Source organism: Eptatretus burgeri, chromosome 13 (genome assembly GCF_056783735.1).
Source record: "Eptatretus burgeri isolate ZD-2024b chromosome 13, Ebu_testis_v1, whole genome shotgun sequence".
Taxonomy (NCBI): domain Eukaryota; kingdom Metazoa; phylum Chordata; class Myxini; order Myxiniformes; family Myxinidae; genus Eptatretus; species Eptatretus burgeri.
In genome coordinates, this window is record NC_140973.1 from 59,835,626 (window position 1) to 59,862,440 (window position 26,815).

The 26,815-nt window shown below is 48.2% G+C and overlaps 1 protein-coding gene across 3 annotated transcripts in view; it reads left to right on the forward strand.

Annotated features, from left to right (window-relative positions):
• The window catches only part of LOC147014582 (uncharacterized), a 32,020-nt gene that overhangs the window by 1,423 nt on the left and 3,782 nt on the right, over window positions 1-26,815 (forward strand). For all 3 annotated transcript variants that reach the window (XM_085852665.1, XM_085852663.1, XM_085852666.1), the window contains exons 2-10: window positions 727-769; window positions 935-983; window positions 15,037-15,155; window positions 16,000-16,064; window positions 16,244-16,354; window positions 20,645-20,748; window positions 20,978-21,066; window positions 22,258-22,297; window positions 22,489-22,633. In XM_085852665.1, the coding sequence (XP_085708791.1) occupies window positions 727-769; window positions 935-983; window positions 15,037-15,155; window positions 16,000-16,064; window positions 16,244-16,354; window positions 20,645-20,748; window positions 20,978-21,066; window positions 22,258-22,297; window positions 22,489-22,633 (765 nt within the window). The remainder of the gene's footprint in view (window positions 1-726; window positions 770-934; window positions 984-15,036; window positions 15,156-15,999; window positions 16,065-16,243; window positions 16,355-20,644; window positions 20,749-20,977; window positions 21,067-22,257; window positions 22,298-22,488; window positions 22,634-26,815) is intronic.

The window sequence follows — 26,815 nt, forward strand, 5'->3', positions numbered from 1 at the left end:
CTACCAATTATTTTTGAGGTCAAGCATTGGCCAAAAGGTCAACATAGGCCATAATTTCTAAAAATGTCAATTTTAATCTGATTGACATGAAATACGAACAGGATTTTTATAAAAAATGACTCGTGTGTCACGTGGTCTGGGAGCCATAGTTGATCTAAAAGGGAAAATCTTTGAACATCTTCGTAAGGGGAAACCGCTTAACTGATCAATACAAAAAATTTTTCTCACTAATCAACTACCGATGGGGAAAAAATATGGTTTGATAAAGATGGCGCCATCGGTCACATGGTCTGGTCTGGCAGTCATTGCATCAGAGAAAGAAAAAAAAAAACCTTAAACAAAAGAGTTTGCTTGCACCAAGTCCTTCTCAAGACTGCGTGGGGTATGTATTGCATGAATTACCATCTAGTTTTTTTTTTTTTTTAAGTGATTTTTAATCATTGCGAGATGGGGCCAAGAAATGATACATAGCATGATATCTCAAAAAGTTGTGGATAACTTGTGACAAAACTTGGTAGATGAGTTGGTTGGTGGTCAAGAACAAGGCAATTAGATTTTGTTTCAGGTCCATGTCCAGATCCAGATCCAGCCTATGGGTGGGAAACAAAACCTAACTTGTCCAGCTTGGTGTAGGTATGTTCTCTATTGAGTGCTGTTCTAGTTTAGGAGTGTTTCTGTGTCTCTCGTATTGCTTTGTGCTTATTCAGTTTGTTTTCTGTTCCTCAGACTCCGTTTGCTGTTCCAAAAGCAGTTCAACTTCATTTTGCTCGTGAGTGTGTTATTTGGATGTCACGTGGCATTGATTTTCATCTGATTGTCTTGAAATTTGAACAGAAAACTGGTCGCACTATGTGTTGGTGGGGGGGGGGGGTGGAGGAAGGGTTGAGGATGATTTATAATTAAAATTTAAATCCACCGATTCGTGTTTCTGTAGCGACGACAACAATGAAACCACCAACAAGTATCAAGTGCAAGAGATAAAGGTAAGTTTTGGGTGTGAATGATGTGGAAGTTATTTTTATTTCACTGGTTGGGGGGAGGAGGCAAGGTTTATAGTGTGGTAGAGTACCGTTGAATAAAAAAACGTTTCAGACAGACACAGACACAGACACAGACACACACACTGTATCTGGTAGAATGTATGAAATGTGCAAGGGTCATCAACATGGTCAGACTGCAGGGTAGCTCATTGGTTCCTGTGGACTTGGTTACAACTAATAACCCATTAACATGAGATTACTTGTGCCTGGCCTGGTGAGGCTATGATTTTGTTGTTGTTGTTGCTATTCTGTACTTATCAAAATGGGCTAAATGATATTTTGATGGAATAGCAACTCCAGTTTGGGCCTGTATAGAGTTTTGTGCAGCATGTGGCTGTTAGTTGCATCATTGCTGGGGGAGTAGCAGTGCAGCTGATGCAGTGCCCCCCCTCCCCCCACTAGCTTGGAGCAGGAATTTGTAATTTGTTCAGGGTGCTGGTGATAACTCGCCTACTTTTCACAAAGCACACCGTGGGATCTTCAACAACCGGTGCCGATAGATGGGACACCCGGCTTTACATCCATCTGAGGATGGCACCCACATTGATTGCTCTCCTGACATGCGAATGACCAGGGTGACTGACAATAGCTGGTTTGGAATTTAAACCCAAGCGAGATAGCAGCTTGTCGGTAAGCATGCATATCTCTGTTGATCCAATGGAAAAGCAGTACAATGTCTCGTGCAACGTGCCGGCAGGGGTACTACCTCATAGAAGCGGATTTCCTTGAAAGTAGACATCCTTTAAGCAATGTGAGTTTTGATGTTGTCCTGTTTTTTTTTATTCTCACAACTTGTGGAGATGTACTCCTGTATGAGTTGTGCGTTTGAGGGTTTTTATCTTTCTGGACCTATCAACCAATTCATAGCTTTCAATATGACTTCATCCGCCCCAGACCGCTCGGTGTGCATGTGCGTAATCCTCGAGCAATATGATCCATCGGGGTGGTGTGAACATGTATCAGGCTTGCCAGATAAGGATGTTGGAATGAAACGGCTCACAAATATTTTAAAGAAGCCGAAAATACTTGCAAACTTACCTGCAGAAAAGGGGGCATGCCTTTGCACAACATAAGATTTGGAGAACTTTCAGATCAACTTGTCCAAGAAGTTGATATCTTGCAGTCTGAACGGCAAAAACACCCAACCACGTGGGTATGGGTGTGTTCTCCCCAAACCAAGATTGTTATGCTTAACACCGATTCTTTGTTTGTATGTAGCACAACGCTGCGGGGTAGCATCATTGGCTGAGGGCGTGGCTATGCCGCTGATGCAATGCCCTCTTCTGGTTGGGGCAGGAGTTTTTTTAACTTGTTCATGGTGCCTACGATGGCTCACCTACTCTTTGCGAAGGACATCATGGAATCTTCAACGTCTACCAACGAATGCCGGCAGACGGGACACCCGCTTAATGCCTATCCGAGGGACAGCACACACACCGATGAATCATCCTGTCTGAGAAACACTGGGATGACAGTTTATAGCTGGGGTGGGATTCCTTAACACCAATGGGAAGGTCCTCTCTGTGGCATGTCGATGCACAGGATAAGTGTAAAATTATATTTATTAAGCATGTTTGGGAGGAGGCAAGGAGGGGGGGGTGGGATGGGAGTGGACAGTGATTGCCATATATATATATATATTGTTGCGGTCTTCGCGCCCGCCGGCGTGCGACGGCCACGTAACTCGAAACGCGGCACGTCGCCCACCGGACGGACAATCCAGTCGTGACCCTCTCGGACTAACGCCGGGAACCAGTCACGGGTGGACCTTTCGGTCTCACCGCGATCGAGCCAATCAGCCCCCGCGTGGGATAGGGTTGCTCGCCAAATTCGAACTACCTAAGTACCCACGCGGAGGGTAGACCGGGCGATCGCACCTCGCCGCAGGTCGACTTCGGACACGGGCCACTTAAGCGACCCGTTCCGTACTATCAGAATAACCGAGCGGTGTTATCGTCGACCTCGACGGTTCGATTAATTATCGGGCGTATTCAGCCCACTACCAACCCTTTACGTGAAGCAAGATGGGGGTTCAATGGGGAAAAGACGAAGCGAAGCGGGAAACAGTTCAACAATAAAGCACATTTATTCGCGACGAACGGAAAGCACACAAATACAATTCCACCAAATGCACACAAAAAAGAAAACACAATTCCATTTACACAAAAAGCAAACATAAAAGTGAAAACACAGTGCAGAGCTAATTCCGACTACCGAGCACACGGCAACACTTATACAATTCTACTTCACAGACGGCGCCGACAACACATACCCAAAACCAAGGAAAAGAAATACCCTCAAGAATGAGGTAGGCCTGGGGCCGAGACCTGGTCGGGCCTACCCGTCTGGTGATGAGACGCGGAGCGGCGATGGCCCCGCAACCCGCGGGCCTCGTAGACAGTGCCTGGCAGGGGGGTGGGAACGGGGCCCCCTTGGTCGCACTATCTCAGCGCGGGGGGAAACAGGAGGGGGTTGCTGATGCTCGGGGTATAGAGGATCTTTATTATGTGCGACGAGCGTCTCCACCTCGGCCAGGTCGCGCTGCCGGCCTCCCTCGGGCGCGCAGCTCCTTGCACGACGCGAGCACCCCTCGTCCGACTCGCCGCCTCTCCACAGCTCGTCCCCTCCGTTCCGACTCCAACGCACACGACGAGCAGCTCCACCGCCCGCGAAGTCTTGACTCTCTGTTCCGACTCCTTCGCCTCGTTCCGACTCCTTCGCCTCCGTTCTGCTGACTCTTTCGCTCCGACTTTTACGACTCCTTTGACTGACGAACACCGTCCTTTTATCCCCCCGTAACTTCGCCTTTGACCCCCTCCCTTTGACCTTTCACCTCGCTCCCCATTGGCCCGAGAAAAAGTGGGCGTGAAGGCTTTTTGATCCACAAATTTGCATATATCGATCGCCCTGGGGGCGGGGCCAATTCGCCCCTCGCTCACCGATTGGACGGCAAAAAGTGGGCGTGTGTCGTTTTCGATCCGTTTTTGAAGCAGAAAATCCGTGATTTTGTACACGCTGTTCAACGTGCGCCCTACACGAGTCCAGCATCGGTGCCCATGAGTGGCGCGAGATGACGGTGATGCGATGGTGGCGAGTTGTGACGGTAAAGGTCGTGGCGGTTGTGGTGAAGCGGTGGTTGTGGTTGTAATTGTGATGGTAATCCTGGCGGTTGGTCCAAAATAAAGATAGTAAAAGAAAAACGGCTATCCTGAAGAGTCGCAGCACGTATAAATGACATGTATTCCCACTAGACAACGGGTTTGGGCCTAACTACACATGCACTTACCGAGATACCTCACCTAAGGGACCTGAATGGTGGTTTGCGAATCTGGTAACCACAACACTACCCCCTTCCCTTTTTACAGACTCGTCCCGAGTCGTCAAATTTTCGTGTGCCATCATGTGTAGTTTTCCCCTAGTACATTTTACCTACGGATCCCTGAGTGCGACATTCATGGTATTCGTGTCCCCAAAATAAATAACCTGAGGGCTGCGTAACTACGTAAACAAACTCACTCACACGGACGACTTAAATAAAATTGCCGGCGCTAGACAGACATGCCGGGGGGCGCACTCATATTTACAGTACATCTTAACCTTAACTTACAAATTTTACACTAAACCATGGCCCAGGATCATCGAACTCTGCAAAAAGAAAGCAGTTCGCAGGGAGCCGGGCTGCCCACATGCAGTCTCTGACTCAAACAATGCAGGTGACGGAACGTGGCTGGCTGCTCACACGCAGTCCAAGGCCTTCCCTTTTGAACTGAACGCAGTGAACCACAACGGTGCTTGGGCTGCACAACGCAGTCTCCGTGCCAGCTCAAGTGGCACACGCAATGAGCACAACGAACGAATGGATGAATGGATGGACGCAAAACACGGTGCACGGGCTGCCACTGCAGGCCCGTGTTGTAGCTGCCAACAGGGCAGTTCTCGCAGCTTGCAAACTGTTGCCTTGATCCTGGCGCACATGGAAATGAACAGGGGGGGCAAAGCAAAAATTGAACGGGGCTGGTGAACATGGGCAGTGGGCATGGCAAAGGTGAGCAGGCAAACTCAGCCCGCAGAAGAAGGCCGCTGCAGGCAAACACAGCCGGCAGACAAACTGGCCGGCACAGGCCTCGAAGAAAAACAGCCAGCAGCTGAACTGGCCGGCACAGGCCTTGCAGCACACAGCTGCCGATGAACTTGGCCGGCCTCCGCCTTGAAGCAAAACACGGCCAGCCGATGAAGTGGCCAGCCTTTGCCGTTCAGTGGAGGTTGGTGGAGGGAGTGCGGTGGTGCTGGCCACTTGGAAGGCGGGCTCGGACCTACCTACCTGTCTCCCTCCCAACCTATCGCCTTTGCCTGTCACTGTACATACCCACTCCCTTAATTTGTCAAACCCCAATTTAGCCCCAACTTATTTTTTTGTTGTTTTTATTTTTACTTCCCCACTATAAATCGTCCCCTAACCCCCTTTATCGTCCTTGTTCGGCTAACCTATCCTGTCACCTAACCTACTCCCAACCCCTACGTTCCCTTCCCGGAGGGGAATAAGGGAGAGCTAACGTCCTGTGTCGAGGCCCAACTCAAGCCTCAGAATGGCCTCCCCAGAGTTCGGCGATCTATACACCAAGTGGGTCCAGCGGCCCACAACGACAGCGAGGGGATGGATGGTGCGGAGGGGTACATCTCCTAATCTACCCTATCCATTTAACAGTTAAACTACCCCGGGGCTTTCAACAAGCGCCTCTCGCTTAAACTATTGGTTCTAACAACCCAAATTCCCGTCGCCTGTGTTGGTGTCCTCACAATTTCGGGCCTCGCCCCCCAATTTTCTCTCCGTGCCCTCACACGGTCTCCTGGCTGGGACACGTGGCTCACTTTGGCAGGCACGACCCTCTGCCGATTCTCCCGCTATGGCACCCCCGGGCACTACACTGCCTCCGAGCCTACCAGCTCCCTAACACCGGGGAGTGCCCCCCATGGCACCTCCCCTGAAACGCACACGTGGCAGGCCGGCCTCCCGGGCCCCTTTCCGAGGGTCACCCGTGCCCACTGCACTGCCCACGCGGCTAATGGCGCCCCGGGCCCCCGCACCAAGCAGGCGCACCCGTGCCCACTACTCTATCGCGGCCCCCCCATGGGCCCATGGCCTACCGCGGCCGACTAGCCTGGTGCCCGGGGTACCCACTCAGCGATACTCACCTTTCGCAGCCACGCTCCCAAGCCCGTCAACAGGGCTCCTGCACCCCTCCAAATGGGTCTCGAGCCTACTTTCCCACCAACAACAAAACGACCTCCATTTTTCAATTTGACTAACCCAGCTGACTCACTTTACTCTGACCCCGGGGTCCCTTGGGCGGGAGTCACTCCTCCCCCCAATCACTCATCGCACCATGCATTCCCCATTCACTCCACACACACAGACCCGCTGGCCTCACTCACTCAACAAGTACTCACCTCACAACTCACCAACTCTTCAACACACACACCACTGAACTCTGCCATCCTTCTAACTACTTCCCCTAACTAACTCGTGCTCCCACGTCGTCCCTTAAACTACAGCACGTTCCTTTTAACACTACGTAGCTAAACTACGTCAACTCTACACACTCAAAGTCTGTCTCTGTCTCCAAAATAATCCCATTTTATTTCCCAACCTAAATCTCGCTACAATCCCTCTAACTAATCCATTCCACGGACTCCATGAGGACTTACCCCTGCCCCATGAAGTCGGTCTAACTAAGCTAACCCTTCCCCCTAACTAGTTTCGATCCTGTGCCCAGGTAAGGGGGTCTTTCACCCCTTGCCCAGGAATCCTTTGCACCCGAAAGTGAGGCTTGTTTTTCCCTTTTTTTTTTTTCATGCCCAGCACCTGCGCGGCAACTCAGAGCTCGCGCACTTTGCACCTGCCCGTGACGTCATGCAGCTGCACGTGTTCCTCGTCCCTCCTTGGACGCTACCATCCGGCAGAGATACCCCTCCTGCCGGATTCCAACCACACGTGCAGCCATGACGTCACCGTGCGCAGAAAAAAAACAAGCCCCAAGTCTCGAGGGGTTCCCCACGCGAACACATGTGCTTTGCCCGTTGGAGCTGAACACACACGATCGCGTGGAGAACCCGTCTGGTCCAAATCCATTTACCTGCCTAAACTTTGTCCGTCCGCGGGATCGGCAAATCCACCGCGTGCGTTTCCGGACCGGGACTTCACTCTCGCAAGCGAGCACGTGGTGGTCTCGTGCGTTGCACAGCACGAACCGCGTGCTCACTGCTGGGCAAACCCGGCACGGTCCTCGAAACAACTACAGCCGCTACTCGGCTTTCTCTCCTCTGTCGCCGTCTCCGTCTCCATTCCACACACGCATACCTGCGTGTTACGACGCACACAGTCCACACCATCACATTCACACGGGGAGACGCGGCTGCGTGCTCCCGCATGCCAACCGACATCTCCCTCTCATACCGCTCTCTCACACACACGGTCTCCCTTGCACACAGCGACCTTGCACACGGCCGTTCACTCACGCGTGCCTCACTACTCACACAAACCATACTACTCACACGTGGTGCTCCATTCACTCGCGCGGGGGCACTCACCCGCGGTGCCTCACCCACACACGCGAGGGCACTCAACCGCGGTGCCTCATCCACACTCCGTGCCTCATCCACACACGGCGTGCTGGGAAGCACGTACTCCGGCACCATCGCCACCACACCACTCACACGTGGTGCCTCACTCATACTGGCCGTTTCACTCACACACACGGCCTCTCTCACACACGGTGCCTCATCCACACACGGCGTGCTGGGAAGCACGCACTCCGGCACCATCGCCACCACACCACTCACACACGGGGTCGCTTCCACACACGGGGACGCACTCACACCTTGCACCACACACACAGGGACAACCACACTGGGGATTTGTGTCCCCACAAGGGTCTCCGGGGCCTCTGCACCCCCCAAGCTCTCCGTGCACCCGTCCACAGCACTCGTCCCCTCAACCTCGCAAAGCACGACCGAACTCACCTGGTCGTGACTCGCCTTAAGGGGGCATACTCCCTCCCCTCGTTCCTGGAGGAGGCCATCCAGGTGCTCGCACCGGGTCCCTGCACGCTCCGCGAGCTCACCCCCCAATTTTCTCTCCGCTACCTCTGTGTGTGTGTGTGCGTCACTTACCCCGTCTTCCTCGTGTAGTCTTTCCTCTATGGTTCCCTTCCCGGCTACCGTCACTGCCAACTCTTCACCCTTTACCTCCCTTGTCTCAACTATTATTTCCGTTGTCGTCACCTCGTGTCTCGTCTCACACGTTTTGGTCTCCCCATTTAATTTTTCCCTTTCGGTCATCGTCACGACCCTCGCCCAACACGTTCCACGAATTATTTTTTCACCCGCCTCCACCGCGGGCCCGTCAGCCGTTGCACCCCCTTCCAGCTCGTTTGTTCCGACACGTGGAGTCGCCATTTTAAGTTCCCTGCTCACGGCCTTCATGCCCGCCTGCAGGCTTCGGCCCATGTTCTGCGTCTCACCCCGCAGCTCTTTCATCTCTTCCCTCATTTGCTGTGTATTCGCATCCATCGTCGTTTTCACTTCATTCATTTCGTTTTTCATTTCATTTGTGTTTGCATCCATTTTTTCGATCATTTTCGCATTCATCTTTGCTGTCGTTTCCGCATACATTTTTGCCAGCATGGTGAATAGCTGGGTCATGTCGGGTGCGCTTGGGTGAGCCGTTTCGGCAGGGGTCGGGGAAGGGTTTTGGTGGAGAGGGGGAGGGGAGGTGTCATACACTGCGGCCGCTGCCGCACCCACCTCAGGTTCTGGGTTCAGTTGGGCGAGTCCGTGTTCCTGCACAATCAACATTTCCTGCTCGGGGATTCCATCCTGGACCATGGACTCTACATTATTACACATATACATTTCTAATACCCCCGGCTCCCGCTCGCCTTGAGACGCCATCTTGCTTCTCGCGAAGGGTTAATTTGCTCGCTCGTAATTTGGAGGGAATCGGGGGTCGCTTCTCTCACCCCTGGACCGATTCCCGTGAATTTCGCTGGAGACAGGAGAGCCTGTTGTCCCGCTCTCCAATACCAGTGCCGCGAGGAGGGCGATGAGTTTATATCCCACTCCTGACACCAGTGTTGCGGTCTTCGCGCCCGCCGGCGTGCGACGGCCACGTAACTCGAATCGCGGCACGTCGCCCACCGGACGGACAATCCAGTCGTGACCCTCTCGGACTAACGCCGGGAACCAGTCACGGGTGGACCTTTCGGTCTCACCGCGATCGAGCCAATCAGCCCCCGCGTGGGATAGGGTTGCTCGCCAAATTCGAACTACCTAAGTACCCACGCGGAGGGTAGACCGGGCGATCGCACCTCGCCGCAGGTCGACTTCGGACACGGGCCACTTAAGCGACCCGTTCCGTACTATCAGAATAACCGAGCGGTGTTATCGTCGACCTCGACGGTTCGATTAATTATCGGGCGTATTCAGCCCACTACCAACCCTTTACGTGAAGCAAGATGGGGGTTCAATGGGTAAAAGGCGAAGCGAAGCGGGAAACAGTTCAACAATAAAGCACATTTATTCGCGACGAACGGAAAGCACACAAATACAATTCCACCAAATGCACACAAAAAAGAAAACACAATTCCATTTACACAAAAAGCAAACATAAAAGTGAAAACACAGTGCAGAGCTAATTCCGACTACCGAGCACACGGCAACACTTATACAATTCTACTTCACAGACGGCGCCGACAACACATACCCAAAACCAAGGAAAAGAAATACCCTCAAGAATGAGGTAGGCCTGGGGCCGAGACCTGGTCGGGCCTACCCGTCTGGTGATGAGACGCGGAGCGGCGATGGCCCCGCAACCCGCGGGCCTCGTGGACAGTGCCTGGCAGGGGGTGGGAACGGGGCCCCCTTGGTCGCACTATCTTAGCGCAGGGGGAACCAGGACGGGTTTGCTGATGCTCGGGGTATAGAGGATCTTTATTATGTGCGACGAGCGTCTCCACCTCGGCCAGGTCGCGCTGCCGGCCTCCCTCGGGCGCGCAGCTCCTTGCACGACGCGAGCACCCTTCGTCCGACTCGCCGCCTCTCCACAGCTCGTCCCCTCCGTTCCGACTCCAACGCACACGACGAGCAGCTCCACCGCCCGCGAAGTCTTGACTCTCTGTTCCGACTCCTTCGCCTCGTTCCGACTCCTTCGCCTCCGTTCTGCTGACTCTTTCGCTCCGACTTTTACGACTCCTTTGACTGACGAACACCGTCCTTTTATCCCCCCGTAACTTCGCCTTTGACCCCCTCCCTTTGACCTTTCACCTCGCTCCCCATTGGCCCGAGAAAAAGTGGGCGTGAAGGCTTTTTGATCCACAAATTTGCATATATCGATCGCCCTGGGGGCGGGGCCACCCGCCCTCGCTCACCGATTGGACGGCAAAAAGTGGGCGTGTGTCGTTTTCGATCCGTTTTTGAAGCAGAAAATCCGTGATTTTGTACACGCTGTTCAACGTGCGCCCTACACGAGTCCAGCATCGGTGCCCATGAGTGGCGCGAGATGACGGTGATGCGATGGTGGCGAGTTGTGACGGTAAAGGTCGTGGCGGTTGTGGTGAAGCGGTGGTTGTGGTTGTAATTGTGATGGTAATCCTGGCGGTTGGTCCAAAATAAAGATAGTAAAAGAAAAACGGCTATCCTGAAGAGTCGCAGCACGTATAAATGACATGTATTCCCACTAGACAACGGGTTTGGGCCTAACTACACATGCACTTACCGAGATACCTCACCTAAGGGACCTGAATGGTGGTTTGCGAATCTGGTAACCACAACAATATATATATATATATATATATATATATATATATATATATATATATATTGTTACAGACTCCCGCCGGCGTGCGGACAGCCGCGTTTAGCCGAATCGCGGCCGTACACCCACCGGACGGACAATCCAGTCGCGGCTTTCCGGATCAACGCCGAAAACCAGCCACAGGTGTGTTTTAAGCACACCACAACCTTGTCCGTACTCTACCCATGCTACAGGGTCAATCGCCGAAATGTCGATGTACCTAATTAATCGCGCGGGTAGATTACCGAGAGATTCCACCTCAACGGGGCCGCTGGGACACGAGCCGCTTAAGGCAGCTCGCTCCGTTTGGGATAACCGAGCGGGGTGTTATCGCGACCCCCGTTGGACCCGATCACTTTACCGGCTCTTTAAAAACCAACTATATTCTGAGAGCAAGATGGCAGCTCAATTAAGGGAAGAGGACGCAATGAACGGGTTAACATTTAAACAAGCACATTTATTACCAAGGCACGTATACAAAACACGCATGCAGTCATGTATCAATCAAGCAAAAGTAATGCGAACGTAAGAGCTAATACCGTCTATCTATGTACAGTCACTTATACAGTTCTACTTGCGGACATGGCACCACAACATTCATTCTTAAGCAAGGAAAGACGAGGGGTAGACTGGACCTCTTTGGGTCTTTATTGCACGGAGCCGTGTTGACCGCAGAGGCTCCGCGAGGCCGCGTTGGTTACCTTCACCTCACTGGGGCGACCTGCAACGTCCCGTCCCTACGGCCGCGGTCCGGCCCAGGCCTCGTCTGACGGCCCGGTGATTCGGGCCCAGCCGGCAACGCCTCAGGAACGAACAGGCCTTATGCTCTTTCCGAGATGATGCTCTCTTTAAGAACCCGTCCGTCCCTCAGCGATGCTCGGACTGTCCCGAAGCCCGATCACCTCCGACCGTTCGGTGCTGGCTGGCGAGCTCCCTCCGGCTCTTTCCCGTCCCGTACATGCACGCGCAGCTCTGCACGGCACGGCATGCTGGGCTGCGCCTACAGCTCCCGTCTCTTCCGCTCTCCTCAGCTTCCCCACCGACTGCAAGCTCCGGACTTCTACGCAGTTCCTCGACCCCTCCAGACTGACTGAACTGGCGCTCTGCGCGCCGTTTTATAGGGTTTGTGAGGCGAGATCTGATCTCCGCACTCTCACCTCTGACCCCCACTGGCTCCGCCCCTCTCGCTCTCCTGATCCGAATTCCGAGGCGAAGCTTGCGCAGAGCGGACGTGCGCGAAGACGGCGAGCGGACATGCGTGAAATCACCGACTTGCGCGGCGAGGAAACCCCCGCGTCTGCTTGCAGCGATATCACCATCGCCGGCACAAAAATGGCGGCGCCCACGGAGTTGAAGGTGAAGCGATGTTGTTCCGTTGGGTATTGGGGGAGATGCGGTTTGGGAGATGGTGGCTGTGGTTGGCGTTGTTGAAATGCGGTTGGGCAGAGCGATGTTGGTGGTGGAGGTGGTTGTTGTAAAGTGATTGGTCCAAAATAACGATAGCAAAAGAATAACGGCTACCTCAAAGATCACAGCCCTCATCACACGAATAAATTCCCATTAGACAACGGTGGGGAAATCTATCTGAACACAGACTTATCGGCATAACTGATCTAAGGATCTATTTGGTGCTCTGCGAATTTCCACAGGCATAACAATATATATATATATATATATATATATATATATATATATATATATATATATATATATATATATATATATTGTTACGTTTGAGGGGGGGGGGGTATGCATTCAAAGAGTAATTAGGATGTTTAATTAGGTATGCCATGCTGTTCGAGTTTACCAGGATCTCGATGTAATAAGTAGCAATTCAGTGGTGATAAGTTGTCTAGTAAATGTTCATTTCTTCAAGGGGGGAAATGATAATTGTCACGTAATTAGATAGGGACACGGGATAGGGTAAGTGTGTCTGCGTAAACCCCTTTTGGTATTCTCTGGAGACTGGCCGTGACGTCACAGGACAGTGCAGCGGATAGCTCCGCCCTGTGATCACGATTGGCAGAAGGCGACGGCGGTGGGCCAATAAACGGCTCGATTGGAAGTGACGAGGACGGGAGGATAAAAAGGTTCTGTTCGGGGTCGAAAAGGAAGAGGAAGAAGATCGGGACAAAAACGATCGTGTTTTTTTGGTGTGGAGGCTGTTGCGCGGAGAGCGTCCTTGTTGTTGTGCTGATTCGATCGTGTTCTTGATCGTGTCTTGGAGCCTTGTGCCTCATCTTGGTTGGCTCTGGGGTTCTGCTGACTCGGAGTACGGGATCGAACGGCGGGCGGACCTGCCTCCCTCTCCTGCTCACAACTTGGCGCCAGAACTGGTTCCCTGGCGGCTGTGAGCGGACTTGGGCCAAGACCAGGAGGTCGACAGCACCACGGTTTCTCCTGCCCCCCTGACGAGAGCAAGGCCAGCTCGTCCAACGCCGATCCAGGGACAGTTGCGTCCACACCACGGTCCAGCCTGACCACCAGAAATAGGTACGTGTGTGTGTGTGTGTGTGTGTGTGTGTGTGTGTGTGTGTGTGTGTGTGTGTGTGTGTGTGTGTGTGTGTGTCTGTGTGTGTGTGTGTGTGTGTGTGTGTGTGTGTGTGTGTGTGTGTGTGTGTGTGTGTGTGTGTGTGTGTGTGTGTGTGTGTGTGTGCTTGGCGCCTTAGAGGGTTTGAGATCTGTATATTCATTGGAATTGTCTGTTTTTCCCCACGCCCGGTCCCACACCATCCCGTCGAATCGCCCCGGATCCCTCTTCTTGCCGAGTCTTGTTATTTCTGGTCAATAATAAAAACAAATAAACATCATCAACTCAGTGAAAAGTGACTCGTGCCACCTTCCTCGTCCCGTTTGCGGTAGAGCGATTAGAACCGCCATGTTTGGGTTATAAATAAATAAACCGCCTCCATCGTTTCGGCTCATTCTACGTTGGCGGGACTGTTCAAGTCCCGTGGACGTCACAATATATATATATATATATATATATATATATATATATATATATATATATATATATATATATATATATATATATATATATATATACACACACACACACACACACACACACACACACACACACACACACACACACACACATATAATGCTTGTTTGTGTCGTTCTGGGGCCATAAGACAAATTTTTGCATCTATTGGTGAAAGGAAAAATTTCCGTGTGTGTGTACATGTGTTATAACCACGGCCGCCGTGAGCTGATTGTATTAGCAGGTCATGGTACGAACCTGAGACTGCTATCATCCATGGATATTTCTCTTATTTGCTATATTTCCGAGAATGCAACTTGCATTCAGGAACAGAATTAAGAGTTAACCATCACAAAATTTCCACCTTGGCTAAATGCTGAAAATTGTTTTAAAAGACTTCAAATCAGATGTTGCATTAGCAGCAGCAGCAGCAGGTTAAAAGTGCCCAGTGAGCAGAACCAAGTCACTGTAAGTTATACACGTGCAAAAGGCCTCATTGAATATTGATATGTCAATTTCAAAGACCCTTATTTGGTCACATGATGCTCTAAGCTGACTCGTTACATTTGGATGCGATGAAATCCATTTGCTCGTTGTCTCTGTGGAGTTGTATTGTGAATCGTCATTGATAAATTGTCACACTTTATCTTGGTAAACGATTAACTCCCTCTCTCTCTCTCTGTGATATTGGTCAATTCTCTAGTTGGTACATTTCAAACGAATTGGAGGTTGATTAAGTTGTGCAAACCATCGTAGGAAGTAAAGCAAAGCTGACATTTTGGGTGTGAACCCTTTGTTAGAGCGAGAAGCCTTTGTAAACTTGTCTGTGACATTGTTTGACTTGATCTGGAATTGGAACTCCAGACGAGGTATTGTCATCGTGCACCGTCCGTCCGTCCATCTGTCTCTTATTTCGACTTCACCGGCCAAACCGCTGGGCCGATCCGGCTGAAATTTGGCAGCAAAGTTCTGCTCCTGACTAACGGGGTTTGCAAAGCTCGTTCTGGTCATGTGACTTTAAGTCGATCAAAACTGCGGACTTGGTAAATTCCTTGAAAAATCTTCTCCAGACCCACCAGTCAGAATGCTACCAAATTTGGGTCACAACATGAGGTCAGGCCCCAGATAAGCTACAGGTCCAATGGTCCTATTTTTTTCAGGTTTCTCAGGATGTGAATGGCGATGACGTTGAGGATTGCTACAAAGAGCCAGATGATGATGATGACGATGTGCAAGTAACAATTGGTGCAGTTCATCCCAGTATCACACAATATCATGGGTATGTTGGTCTATAGCTCTTGGTGAGTTTATAATCTTGTAAACGAGTTGATTCCTGCTTTGTGCATTTACTGTATAGTGTTACCGGTGGCATTTCTCAAGTATTCGACCTTTCACCCTTCTGTGTGCGTGTGTGTAGACTTAAAACTTCCGCTCGTACCCGACTGTCTCACTCATTGCAAACTTGCTTGCATTACCAACACCTGTAGGGAGCTCGTGCAGTCATTGGAAAAAATCCATGGGTCCATTAAGAGTGGGGAAAAAAGCTTTGTAGACGTTGTTCACCTTTGCCCCTATCTCTCCGAAATAAGCCGACGATGTAAAGAGAGCTAATGGCAAATCGAGAAAAGAACTTGTAAGAAAAAAAAAGTTTTAACAAGACAAGTGCATTACCCAATCGATTTTAGTAATGTGAAGGTCTCTGCTCGTCTTTGAACAGGACCTTCCATTTCTCAAGATGCACTTGTTTTAAAGGATGTTGAACCGTCGGTGGGGGATGTCGTATTGTGCTGACAATGGGAGATCGTTGGTGCACTCGAGAGGCGTTTTGATGCCTCAATGTGCGCGGTAAAGCATCGACGCATTTTCAGTGCTTGGATCCCTGAGAGATCTTGGGTTGGGGAAAGTTTTGCCAAAAAGATGTTTTACTATTGTTGAAGACCATTGTTTATTGTTATTGTTACGACAATTTCTCGGAGTTACGTTCTGCCAATTTCTCAAAGGCTGCAGGTTATCCGTTGTGGGGGAGGTTGGGGTAAAATATCAGGTTTTATCTCCAGATTGTTTGATGGATTGTCGCAGTACGGTCGTTCGTTGTAATGTTCTGGCTCGATCTGTATTCGCAGCACTACGCAGATTGGATCGCCCGTGAATTTCCATATTAAAAATCCCATCCGATCTTCAAATGCAGGTACAGCAGGTGCAAGAGGTTGCATCGATAACCTTTGTCTTTTGTGACAACGTTGGATGATTGGTGTTCCTGTTCTTTGTGATAAGGGGATGATTTGTGGATTTGTGGATTGTATCTCCGTCCGAGTCGAGACGAGGTAGAACAGCCGATGAGACTCGTTTGTTTATTTTGTGTTTCAGTTCCAAAGGACAAAAACAGGGTGGACTTGGATGCCAAGGGGGACATTGGTGGCCTTCCTGTTCTTGAGGTGAACTTGGATTCATTTGATGATAAACCCTGGAGGAAACCTGGTGAGTGTCGATGTTGCTGTGTCGTGGTTGTGCAGCTTGTGTCCACAAGGAGGAGATGTACCACCAAAGCACACGTCGTTTCTCACGGCAGAGATGTCGTCCAATTGAAATGTGATTTTGATTGTGCCGTAGTTATCATTCTGACTATTTTGAATTCTAACGTGGTTTGCTACACTGAGTGTACAACACTGTTTTCCAAAGCCAGAATAGGCCACAGGTCCTTCTGCTCAACATCTGGTGGGTTGTTTATCTGTTTCTAAATCTCTGCTCGTCAAAGATCAAACTCATGGGCAATGGCGTCGTCGGTGGTTAAAACTGAAAAATTAATTTGAACATAAGTTGTGGATGTTGTTCTTCACTTGGTTTCCGAAAAGACCCATGGGAATTTTTTATTTTTTTTTATTTTTTTTAAGGTTGAAATGTACTTTTATTTCTCTTCCCACTGATTCAAAGAATTTAATACTTACTGTTACTGGATTTATTTATTACCTCCACCACCGAAGGTGAAGGAGGTTATGTTCTCTGTGTTGGGTCGCCGAAATAGGTGACCCTTATTGTCAGTAATTCTGTCTGTTTGTTCGTTTGTCATCAGCATAATTGGTAGTAAACGTGGGCCGATTTTGACCAAACTCTGGTGGTAGGTACATCTTATGACCTAGTGCTTTGGAAATTGTGATGGTTGCTAGGGGCGCTTTGATTCCCTAGCAACAGCCGAAAAACCTTCAAAATCGGTACCGTTCACGCGAAAGCTCCTACACGGATTAACCGATATTAATGAAAGTACATATTACTACAACTTTGCTTCAGGACATATTAACCTATCTCGGCTAGGTCAGGGGTCAAAGGTCAATGAGTGCATTGTTCGGGCAAAATGACCATTCAAAGCCCCCCCCCCTTGCTCATACACGGGTTAACCGATTCAATTGCAATTTCGTAAGTACTTAGTACTAGATTAACTCAGATCAGGGGTCAAAGGTCATCGGATGCTCGGCGAACCATGGCCGCCTACTGGCTTGTCTGCCTGTTTATTTGTCCGTTTGTGCAGTATATCTCAAAAAGTTGTGGACGGATATGGATGAAATTTGGTGGGCAGGTTCACTGTGTGACAAGGACGAACTTATTAGATTTTGGTGTAGATCCGGATCCGGCAACTCGAATTTTTAAAGTGGTTCTTCACCATTGAGAGAAAAAGGATATATGGCACGATATCTCAAAAAGTTGTGGACAAATTCGGACAAAACTTGGTTGACATGGTGGGTGTGTGACAAGGAAGAATTGATTCAATTTTGGTGAAGATCCGAATCTGGATCTGTATACGAGAATTATTCAATTCTTTAAGTGATTCTTCACCATTGAGAAATATAGCCAAAAACGATATAGTACTGTATGGCATATTTCAAATATGTATTGATTGGGCTCGATATGTTCTCGTGGATCAGTCATTACATGGCGGAGGTATGCGCTCTACCGAGTGCCCTTAGAGTTTACTATTTGTTTACACACCAGAATGTGAATTTGAAGTGACATTCAACTTTGCTGAAAGCAAATATTATTGCATGTAGGTGATAATTTTAAAAACATTCCACTGAGTACTTGGTTGATTCACTCGCATTGCGTTGCTGTTTTATATAATCTTTAAAAAAAATTTATTACCCCCATGCGTGTGAAGCTAAAAATGTGGTTTTGCAATAAGTTGAGTTTGTCTGCGTCTCCACAAACATCCATTTGTGATCGATGAGCAAATTTAAATTGAATGTTATATTTTGAACACCAATTGGAAAATGAACCCGGAGTTTAGCAGTACTTTGGCTTTGCTGAATTCGTCCCGATCGCACATGCATAGAGAGGAGTGAAATAATAATTTTACTCTATCGACTTGGCAGTGAAACAAAATTGAAAATCATTTGGAACAGGAATATTTCTGTTTTAAGGAAGACATAAAGGACACAAACAACAGGGATGAATAAACTAATGTAACGTGTAAACGACTCTGCATCAATGTCCGTAAACTTCCGAAAATTGTTATTTTACAACCTTAAAAAAAAAACAGCCTTTTTACAGCCATTTTCCCTGCTGAGCAGGGAATAGCTTTTTTGCGAGCTCCATGCAATCATGGTTCCCTTCTTGAGGCAATGTTTTATGGCCGGATGCCCTTCCTGACGCCAACCCGAGTCGCCTCTTATGACACACAGGGTTATGGTACACCTATTCTAACCGGGGCATACACCGAGACCAGTACACTGGTGCTCATTTCGCCGACCTCGGAAGGATGACAGGCTGAGTCAACCTCCTGGTGTAAATTCAGCGGCCAACAGGGCTCAAACTCAGGACCCTCGGATCCCGAGCCACACTAACCACTAAGCCAACACCAGGCTTATTTTTTTTTTTTTTTTACAACCTTTTAAAATCCTTATTTTATTTCGATTGAATTATACACTTGAACACCGAGAACACAGTCCAGCCTTAAGTTGTGGACATTTGCACTTTCAAATACCTTTCATGTAGTATTGTTACGAATCTGGCAGCCATGAGCACATAACAGCCAGAGTCCTTTTCGATCAGTTATATCGGTAAGTACGTGTTTCTAGTTAGGGTCCCGTCCCTTGTCTAATGGGAATTAAATGTTCATGCGCTGCGGAGTTATTTTGATAGTTAGGATTTTTACATCACTTACAACAACGCCCATCTTCGCTTTCACAACAACAACACTCTGCTCGCGATACTCTTCGCGCGCTCGCCAGCGAGCGTGTGCGTGGGCAGAGTTTAACATGAGCATGGCGTCCCTCTTTGGCCAATCGGCAAGGAGCGGGCGTCTCACCCGCCCCATCTCCCACTCAGCACCATCGCCATTACGCACGTGGCCGGAGGTGAGGAGGTAGGCGGAGCTACAAACGCCTCTGATCGGGACTCCCCCCGAAGGGTGGGAGTTGCCCCGCCTACCGTGGGCCCGTCCAATGGAAGATGGCCAGGGGATCGCGCAATGGGTCCGACCAATCAGGAGGCGAGTGGCCAGGGGATGAAACCCCTCCCTCCTGAAGAAAGAGTGTGGTTGTCGGGACAATAGGGAGGAGTTTGCGTCCTGAGTCTGCTCGAGTGCGCGTCTCTGCCTGGGTTTACGGCGGACTGCATCCCGTGCTTCGGAGGTGTTTCGTCTGGCGCATTACAGCGAGCAGTCGACCACTTTTTTATCAAGGGAGATCACCTCGTCTCGCCTCCTCTGGGTTCGGCTGCCCTGGTCCGTGATTTTGGCGACTGGAGCTCCGAGAAGGTGTGGACAACCAGCCGCATGCTCGTGGCCAGGTAGCCAGCCGTCCTGACTCCCAGCCAAACTATCCTCCTCGGCTGGAGAGGCGGATCCATTTTCTTTTTGGGTGTGCGTGTCTGTGTGCTGGCCTGTTTTGTCTAAGTTGAACTGTAAAGTGCTTTTGCTTGTACATTTGATACATTTCTTATTCGGATAACTCTGCTCTTTGTGTGTTCCCTTCCCCCCATTGTAAAATAAATATTCCCTCTTGTTGAATGTACCAGCTCGTTTCTGTGTTTCTTTCATTGGCTGAGCACGGTGCGTGTTGGGAAATTGGGAAACGGTAAATTGTGCATTTGGACCGACGGGTCTTGGTAACCATCCACTCGGGTTTCGCACGGTTCGAGCATAACGGCTCCTTCCGCTCGAGGCCTGCCGAGGGTGTGAATTCCCCGGTAGCTTTGCCACGTGGATACTTAGGTATATTGAAGTTGGCAATTAACCCTATTCCACGCGACCGAATTATTGGCGATTCACGGTCCTGTAAGTGACCCGTGCCTTTCGGAGTTCTCCGAGAAGCGCGATCTAGATTCCGGGTGTTCGGTGGAGCCGACTATACTGCTCCATCTCGCGGTCGTGCTCGCCACCGAAACTCGGCCCCACAACAGTAGTACTTGGACAAAATATTATGCCATTTTACATCAGGACCAATCGGATTTGCCGCTCAAAGTCCCCGCCTATGTCCTTGTTTCTCATGACTGCATGGCGTAAGGTGTTCTATGAACTCTCTTGTTTTGTATATGTTTTTTTTTAAATGACAAAAGGTAATTGTGTTTGGCTGATAGATGAAGCATGGAAACTTATTTATAAACTTAGTTTTAATTATGCATTCTGCCAGTTTGTAATGAAATCGCCTTTTGCCAATATGTGACAAAACTAAAATGTAGTTTAAACCACAATACTGCTGTGTTATCCGAGTCTTAAAATCCTAACTTGTTGCGTGGAAATTTTGGTGTAATGTGACTGATTCCCTGCACCCTGCACAGGAGCTGATGTGTCGGACTATTTTAACTATGGTTTTAACGAAGACTCTTGGCATACGTACTGCGAGAAGCAGAAGTCTCTGCGCTTGGGAAGGCTTTATTACCCGGTACGTTCCGTATAATTTGTGTAATTGCGTTACCTGCAGCTGGATTGGAAACTGTTGGTCTACATAGCGATCTACCTTGGCTTAATTTGCTGATGAGCATAAGTCATCGTTTTTACATCTGATGAGCATACCGTGACATAAGCGAGTGTTGATACCCTGTTCATGCAACTTAACTGAACTTGTCTAACTCTTGCATGCTGATGTACATCATTTTTGGGTGAGTTTGCAGAAGATGAATCTGAATCCCGATGGGCTGGATCTTGCGGTGCAGCTCATGGATGCCGTTGCAAGCCAGGTGAAAGCTGCTTCTCCTGGCAGGTAAGATGTCCACATTGCTGGTGGTTTTATTTTTTTGGGGGTTTTTTTTCTTCTGGGGCTGCAATCACTGTGTAATGTGTTTGTCACTCTGTTTGTGAGAAGTGGTCTTGGCATGTTGAAGAACTATTGTCCAACTTTGATATGTGCTTCATGTCGTCATCTGCTGATACTACCACAAGCAAACTGGTCATCATGTATTAATGAGTTCCCTTACAAGGAACTTCAATTCAGGAGGCCATGAAGGCCATCAAGCCTGGCACTGCAGTATGATTGTGAACTTGTAATTATTCATTTCAGCTCTAACCTTTTAAATGCTGAGCATTTAGCAAGGATGCAGCTGCATGTACTATTTTTGAAGTCTTTGGTATGACCCGTTTGGGTTCGAACCTCTGACTTCCTTGACTCAGATCTTGTGGCAGATGCTCTAACCATTATGCCACAGAGTTCTGTTTGGCCGTTTATGATCAGCGTTCTCCAGCCTTAGGTTGTGGACATTTGAAAAAACCTACTTCATTGTGTGCTTGCACCCTGGTTCTCAGTTTGGGGTGATGAGCAGTACCTGCTTGTGGGAGGGCTGGAATGTGGACTCTTGTAACCTCGTCCTAATATCAATCATTTGGCACGTCACTGTCGTAATGAGGGATCTCCAGGTTAGCCGGTGTTGTGCCACTCTCGTAGCCACATCTCAAGTCAAACTGATGTGCTGCGGAAGTGGAGTCAAGGTGGCTTTCCATCTGGTGTGCGGTCTATATCTTTGATGCTTCCAGCCGGTGGAGGGGTCTGAAAAGAGTGATATAGATGCATTGCCACCTTGGTGATGGCATAGATTGCCAAACCATCACAGGTGGACATAGTCAATAGTGGAAGCCAGGTCATTCAGTTGGTGCAGATATGGTGCAGGAATAGTGGACCAAATTTGTATAACGGTGGTTCTTTTTTAATGGAGATGGAAACTGCGATGCGTTTGGTTTTTATACGGGCTCTGGTGCTGTGTTTTCATTATTTGAGCACCGATGGGAACTGTTCCATAACCGTGCATCCTAAACTATCTTCTGATACCAAAAAGGACTTTCACATGGAGGCAAAGTGTGACTTTGTCTTGGTGGCTGTCAGACCTGTTGTGAAGATCATTCCATCATGCAATGGTACATTGCTTGGTGGATCTTTTTTGATTGATCAATTTATTTTCAGATACCAAGGCTCCAGCACTTTCGACGAAAACTTTACTCAGGTAGGAAAGAAATATTGTGAGGTCCATTTGCTACCTCCTCATTTGCTGGGCATTTAAAGCCAGCTGTCTTGCGTCGTTGTACTTGCAATTGCTACATGTTACCATTGATGAATACCCCATCGATGGAATGAATTGGAACATGGGTTTCTGAGCTCATCCTGTGGATTTTCTCAAGGTTCCTCCTCATGTAGGTTCCACGAACGTTTGAAGCTCTCGATTTGGAGATTGCAAGGCAAACGTGGCTGAACCAGGTTATATCGGCATCTCGTATGTCTGGCCTTTCGCATCCCTTCCTGCAGCCATCCTTCATGAACTCGCTGAGCCTGCAGCATCCAGGTGAGGCCATCTAGTATCAAGGAGAAATTGCACTAATTGGCAGCCCATGTTACATTGGTGCAAATGCAAAACAAGGGGAAGTTGAACGGCACTCGGTGGACCGCATACCTCTGCCACGCTGAACAGTATACATTTTGTATCTCATTGATAGGCCGGATCTGGATCTGGATCTGGATCCAGACCTGAACCAAAATTGAATCGACTTTTTGTCACATGCCCAACTCATCCACTTAGTTTTGTCACAAATCGTCCACAACTTTTTGACATATCATGCTTTATAACGTTTTTAGCCCTATCAATAAATGGTGAAGAATTGCTTCAGAAATTCTCAGAGGCGGATGTGGATCTTCACCAAAATTTAATCGATTCTTCCTTGTCACACACCCAATCTGTCTACCAAGTTTCGATGAAACTTGGTGGGGAGATTAGGTATGGTCCGAGGATCATGCCATTAGATTTTGGACTTGGTCCAAAGTCCAATATGGCCGCTATGGCGGCCATTTTGGAAAAATATTTGAATTTTTGTTTTTGCATTTCTTCATGCTTTAAGTGATTTCCAACCCCCCCCCCAAAAAAAAAATTGTTAGAGAAAAAAAAAAAATTAGAATTTTTTTTTTTTTTTAGAGAATGAATCGAGTTTGTGGGGTACGAATTGAGTAGTGAGTACGAATTAATTGAGTATGTAAAAGGGAAAGCTGCAAACTATAACTCTGAGCACTGTTGACGTCAAATTGAATGAATAGGATATCAGGTTCACTTGAGTGACCCAGCAGTATTGGCGGCGGAGGTTTTGCACTCTTCCGAGTGCTCTCCCGCGAGTTAAAATCTGTTATTGGTGTGGTGCAGGCATGATGGGCCGAATGGGCTTCTCCTGGGCCTTAATTCCTTGTACACCCTTGTAAACCCTTGTAATAGCTACTGTGCATGCGCATTGTGCTTTGGTGAGCATTTTGAGTTGCCCGAGGTAGTGTAACATACATCTGTGATTCAAGAATGACCTCTGAAATATGCTTTGTTGGTTGATTTTGCTAATGTAATATGTACAACTGAATCGATATTCTCAGTCTCTTATATTTGTTGTAGTTGGGGGAGGGGGTGGGGAGGAATAAATTTCGAAAATTTTATATTGAGAAGTGAGGATGTGGGGGGGGGGGGAAGGAAAAGTGTTAACTTGAAAACAAGTTTTTGTCACCCCTTTTGATCTAGGACCATCTATTTATTACATATACTAGGGGAACGTAGATGGGTGTAAATTTGAGAATATTGAAAGGATAATCCAGTTAGTAGCACACTTGGCATCGGTTTTATTCCAAACTAGAAAATGCTGCCCATCGCTTCGCTGACGGTAGTAAAGGAGGGGGGAGGGATAAAAACAGAGTGGTGGGGGAGGGTAAAGAGGTGGAGGGGAAAGGAGAGAGGAGGTAGGGGGAGTGAGGAGCGGTGGGGGAAGGGATGACAGTGTGAAGTGAGAGGAAAGGAAGGCAGATGTGTGGTGAAGCATTAATAATGATTCATACTGTTTCATCAAAATGATTCTTCATGGAAAAGCAGTGAAAATGGAAACAAAATAATGTCTGAAATCCATTTCCAACTGGTCATACTATAAACACGGCCTGGAGACAAACACCGCCCAGACACGTATGGAGACTAAACCCACCGGACACATCCATAGCCAAGCCGTCCGGACACGAACACCGTCCGGACGCGTCCGGAGACGAACACCGGAAAAAGAAGGCGTCATGTTTTATGAACAGCACACACACACACACGCACACTATTTTTCGGGAATTGGCAACTTGGAGTCGGTGTGATTACCAACTACAGTACGTACTGTATACAACCCAGAAATCATGAGTAGCTTTCACTGAAAAAACAAGGTTGCATTTATATAGATGTTTCAGGGATATGTTCCAAACATTATTATTTATAAACAGCTGTGTGTGAAGGGTGGAAAAAAAAAATTTGGCTCTGTAATTTAGAAAACTCGTCAATATGGCAAACAGCTCAGAAATCTGGTGGTGTTTCACAACCACTCGCTCAGGGTGACGGGGCACGGACCACTCGCTCAGGGTGACGGGGCACGGACCACTCGCTCAGGGTGACGGGGCACGGACCACTCGCTCAGGGTGACGGGGCACGGACCACTCGCTCAGGGTGACGGGGCACGGACCACTCGCTCAGGGTGACGGGGCACGGACCACTCGCTCAGGGTGACGGGGCACGGACCACTCGCTCAGGGTGACGTATTGTGGTACCGCTGTCAACAATGGGCAATTGGCAAGTGGCTTAAGCACTCATGCAAGCACTCCAATTCAGTGGTTAACAAGGAACGGTTGGCCAGGCTGTCGCTACATACCATAAAGGATCCCTTTAAAATTAAAGCCAGTCTTCAGTAGGCACGCAGCAGTTTATGAAATAAAATGAATTGATGATATCAAATGACTTTATCCACAAAAGAGTTGCTGCGTAATGCAAAACAACCCTGGAGACATTGCAGAATTTGATCGCCCATGAAATAAACCATCTTGCCTGCTCGTCTGTGCATGTCACGTGGTAAATCGGTTCGAGGTCTGCACAAATTTGATAACTTTTTTTTTTTTTTTAAAACGTCTTTTATTTTTTTTTATTATTTTTTTTTTTACTAGATTTGCTTTGATTCCCTGTCGTCGATTCCCATCGTGAAACCTCCAACAATAGACACAGATCTGGCAGATGCTCTGTTCGGCAGTCCCTCTGGGGGGGGGGGGGGATGGCACATCGATCAAGGTCAAAAAGTGATCGCATTAAATCATACAGCTCCATGAAGCTTGTAAATTTTGACGCATTCCTAAATTTTTTTTATTTTTTTTTGTTCACTCAATATAATTCTACAAACAGTAGAAAAAGATAAGTTTAATGCTTTGGAAATTTCACATTTTCTTGTGTATGTATGGAGAAGGAGAGATTAATAGCCTTGCCTGCTTCAATAAAATAGGTATATCGGCTTGGTTATAAGACTCGTTATTTCTTTACATGATCAGATTTCACAACAGATTTTGACACTTCTTTCGTTCGGATGATGTCCGGTCCTCAAAATCATAATAATATTTTGATGATTTACTTTAATGAGTCGATGAGAGTAGATCGTGGAAAAAAGCCGTAACAAGCTCCTAATTTGAAAAGTATAGTACTTGCAAAAGCCATGTATATAATGATCTGTAGCTTTGATGAACAGGCATTCGATATGACTGAGGAAAGTGGAAAAAAAAACAAAAAAAACTATCGTTAAGAAATCATTGCAGCCTGTTGCTAGTCAGGGCATGGTTGAGCAGGCCAAAAAACATAGCGGCTTCAGACCCCAGTGAGGTTACCCAGGAAATGCCTTAAGACCCCATAGAGCGAGGTGGATGAGGATCTCCTGATAAATAATATAATTAAATAAGACCTTTAATTATCTTCAAAAGGGGTGTTTTAATTAACCCAAACATCCTATTTTCACTCATGCACTTCCTTGGAGTTTTCTTAGTATGTATGCAAAGTTTCAGACTGCTAGGTTATATGGTTTTCGAGTTATGGAGGACACACACACACACACACACACACACACACACACACACACACACACACACACACACACACACACACACACACACACACACACACACACACACACACACACACACCCTTTCATTAACATAAGAAGGTGAGGTCACTTGTGAAAACTGACTTCTATTGCAATGCCAGCAGGTGGCACTGCATCGTAGAGCAATGGGATCTAAAGCTATCTGGCTCTTTTGCATTTGGGTTTCTTTGTTAAATAATCATCTCTTTTGAAAAGAGCAGGTCATTTGGCCCTGGCCAATTCTAAATTATGGGTCTGATTTTCTGACGGCCTGGTTTTCGTCATTTAATGTGGGAAAGCCAACTATGCACTGTGTATCGATAAATGTTCCTTATATAAACTGCATGTGTTTTTTGTTGTTTTTTTTCCATCCTTTAACCAATTGGAAAGATGTTCACATTTCGATGTCATAAAACTATTTTTCATCCCTCAACAAATGGTGCTCAACTTGTTTACCTGAACCTCCTTCCGTTACTTGTTCCTGATTGAGCCGTCAAATCGATCCTGGAAGGCTTGAGGGTTTGAGGTTCCTTGGAAACTCGCTCATCGAAATGATGCCGTTGTTGTTTCTCCCATCATGA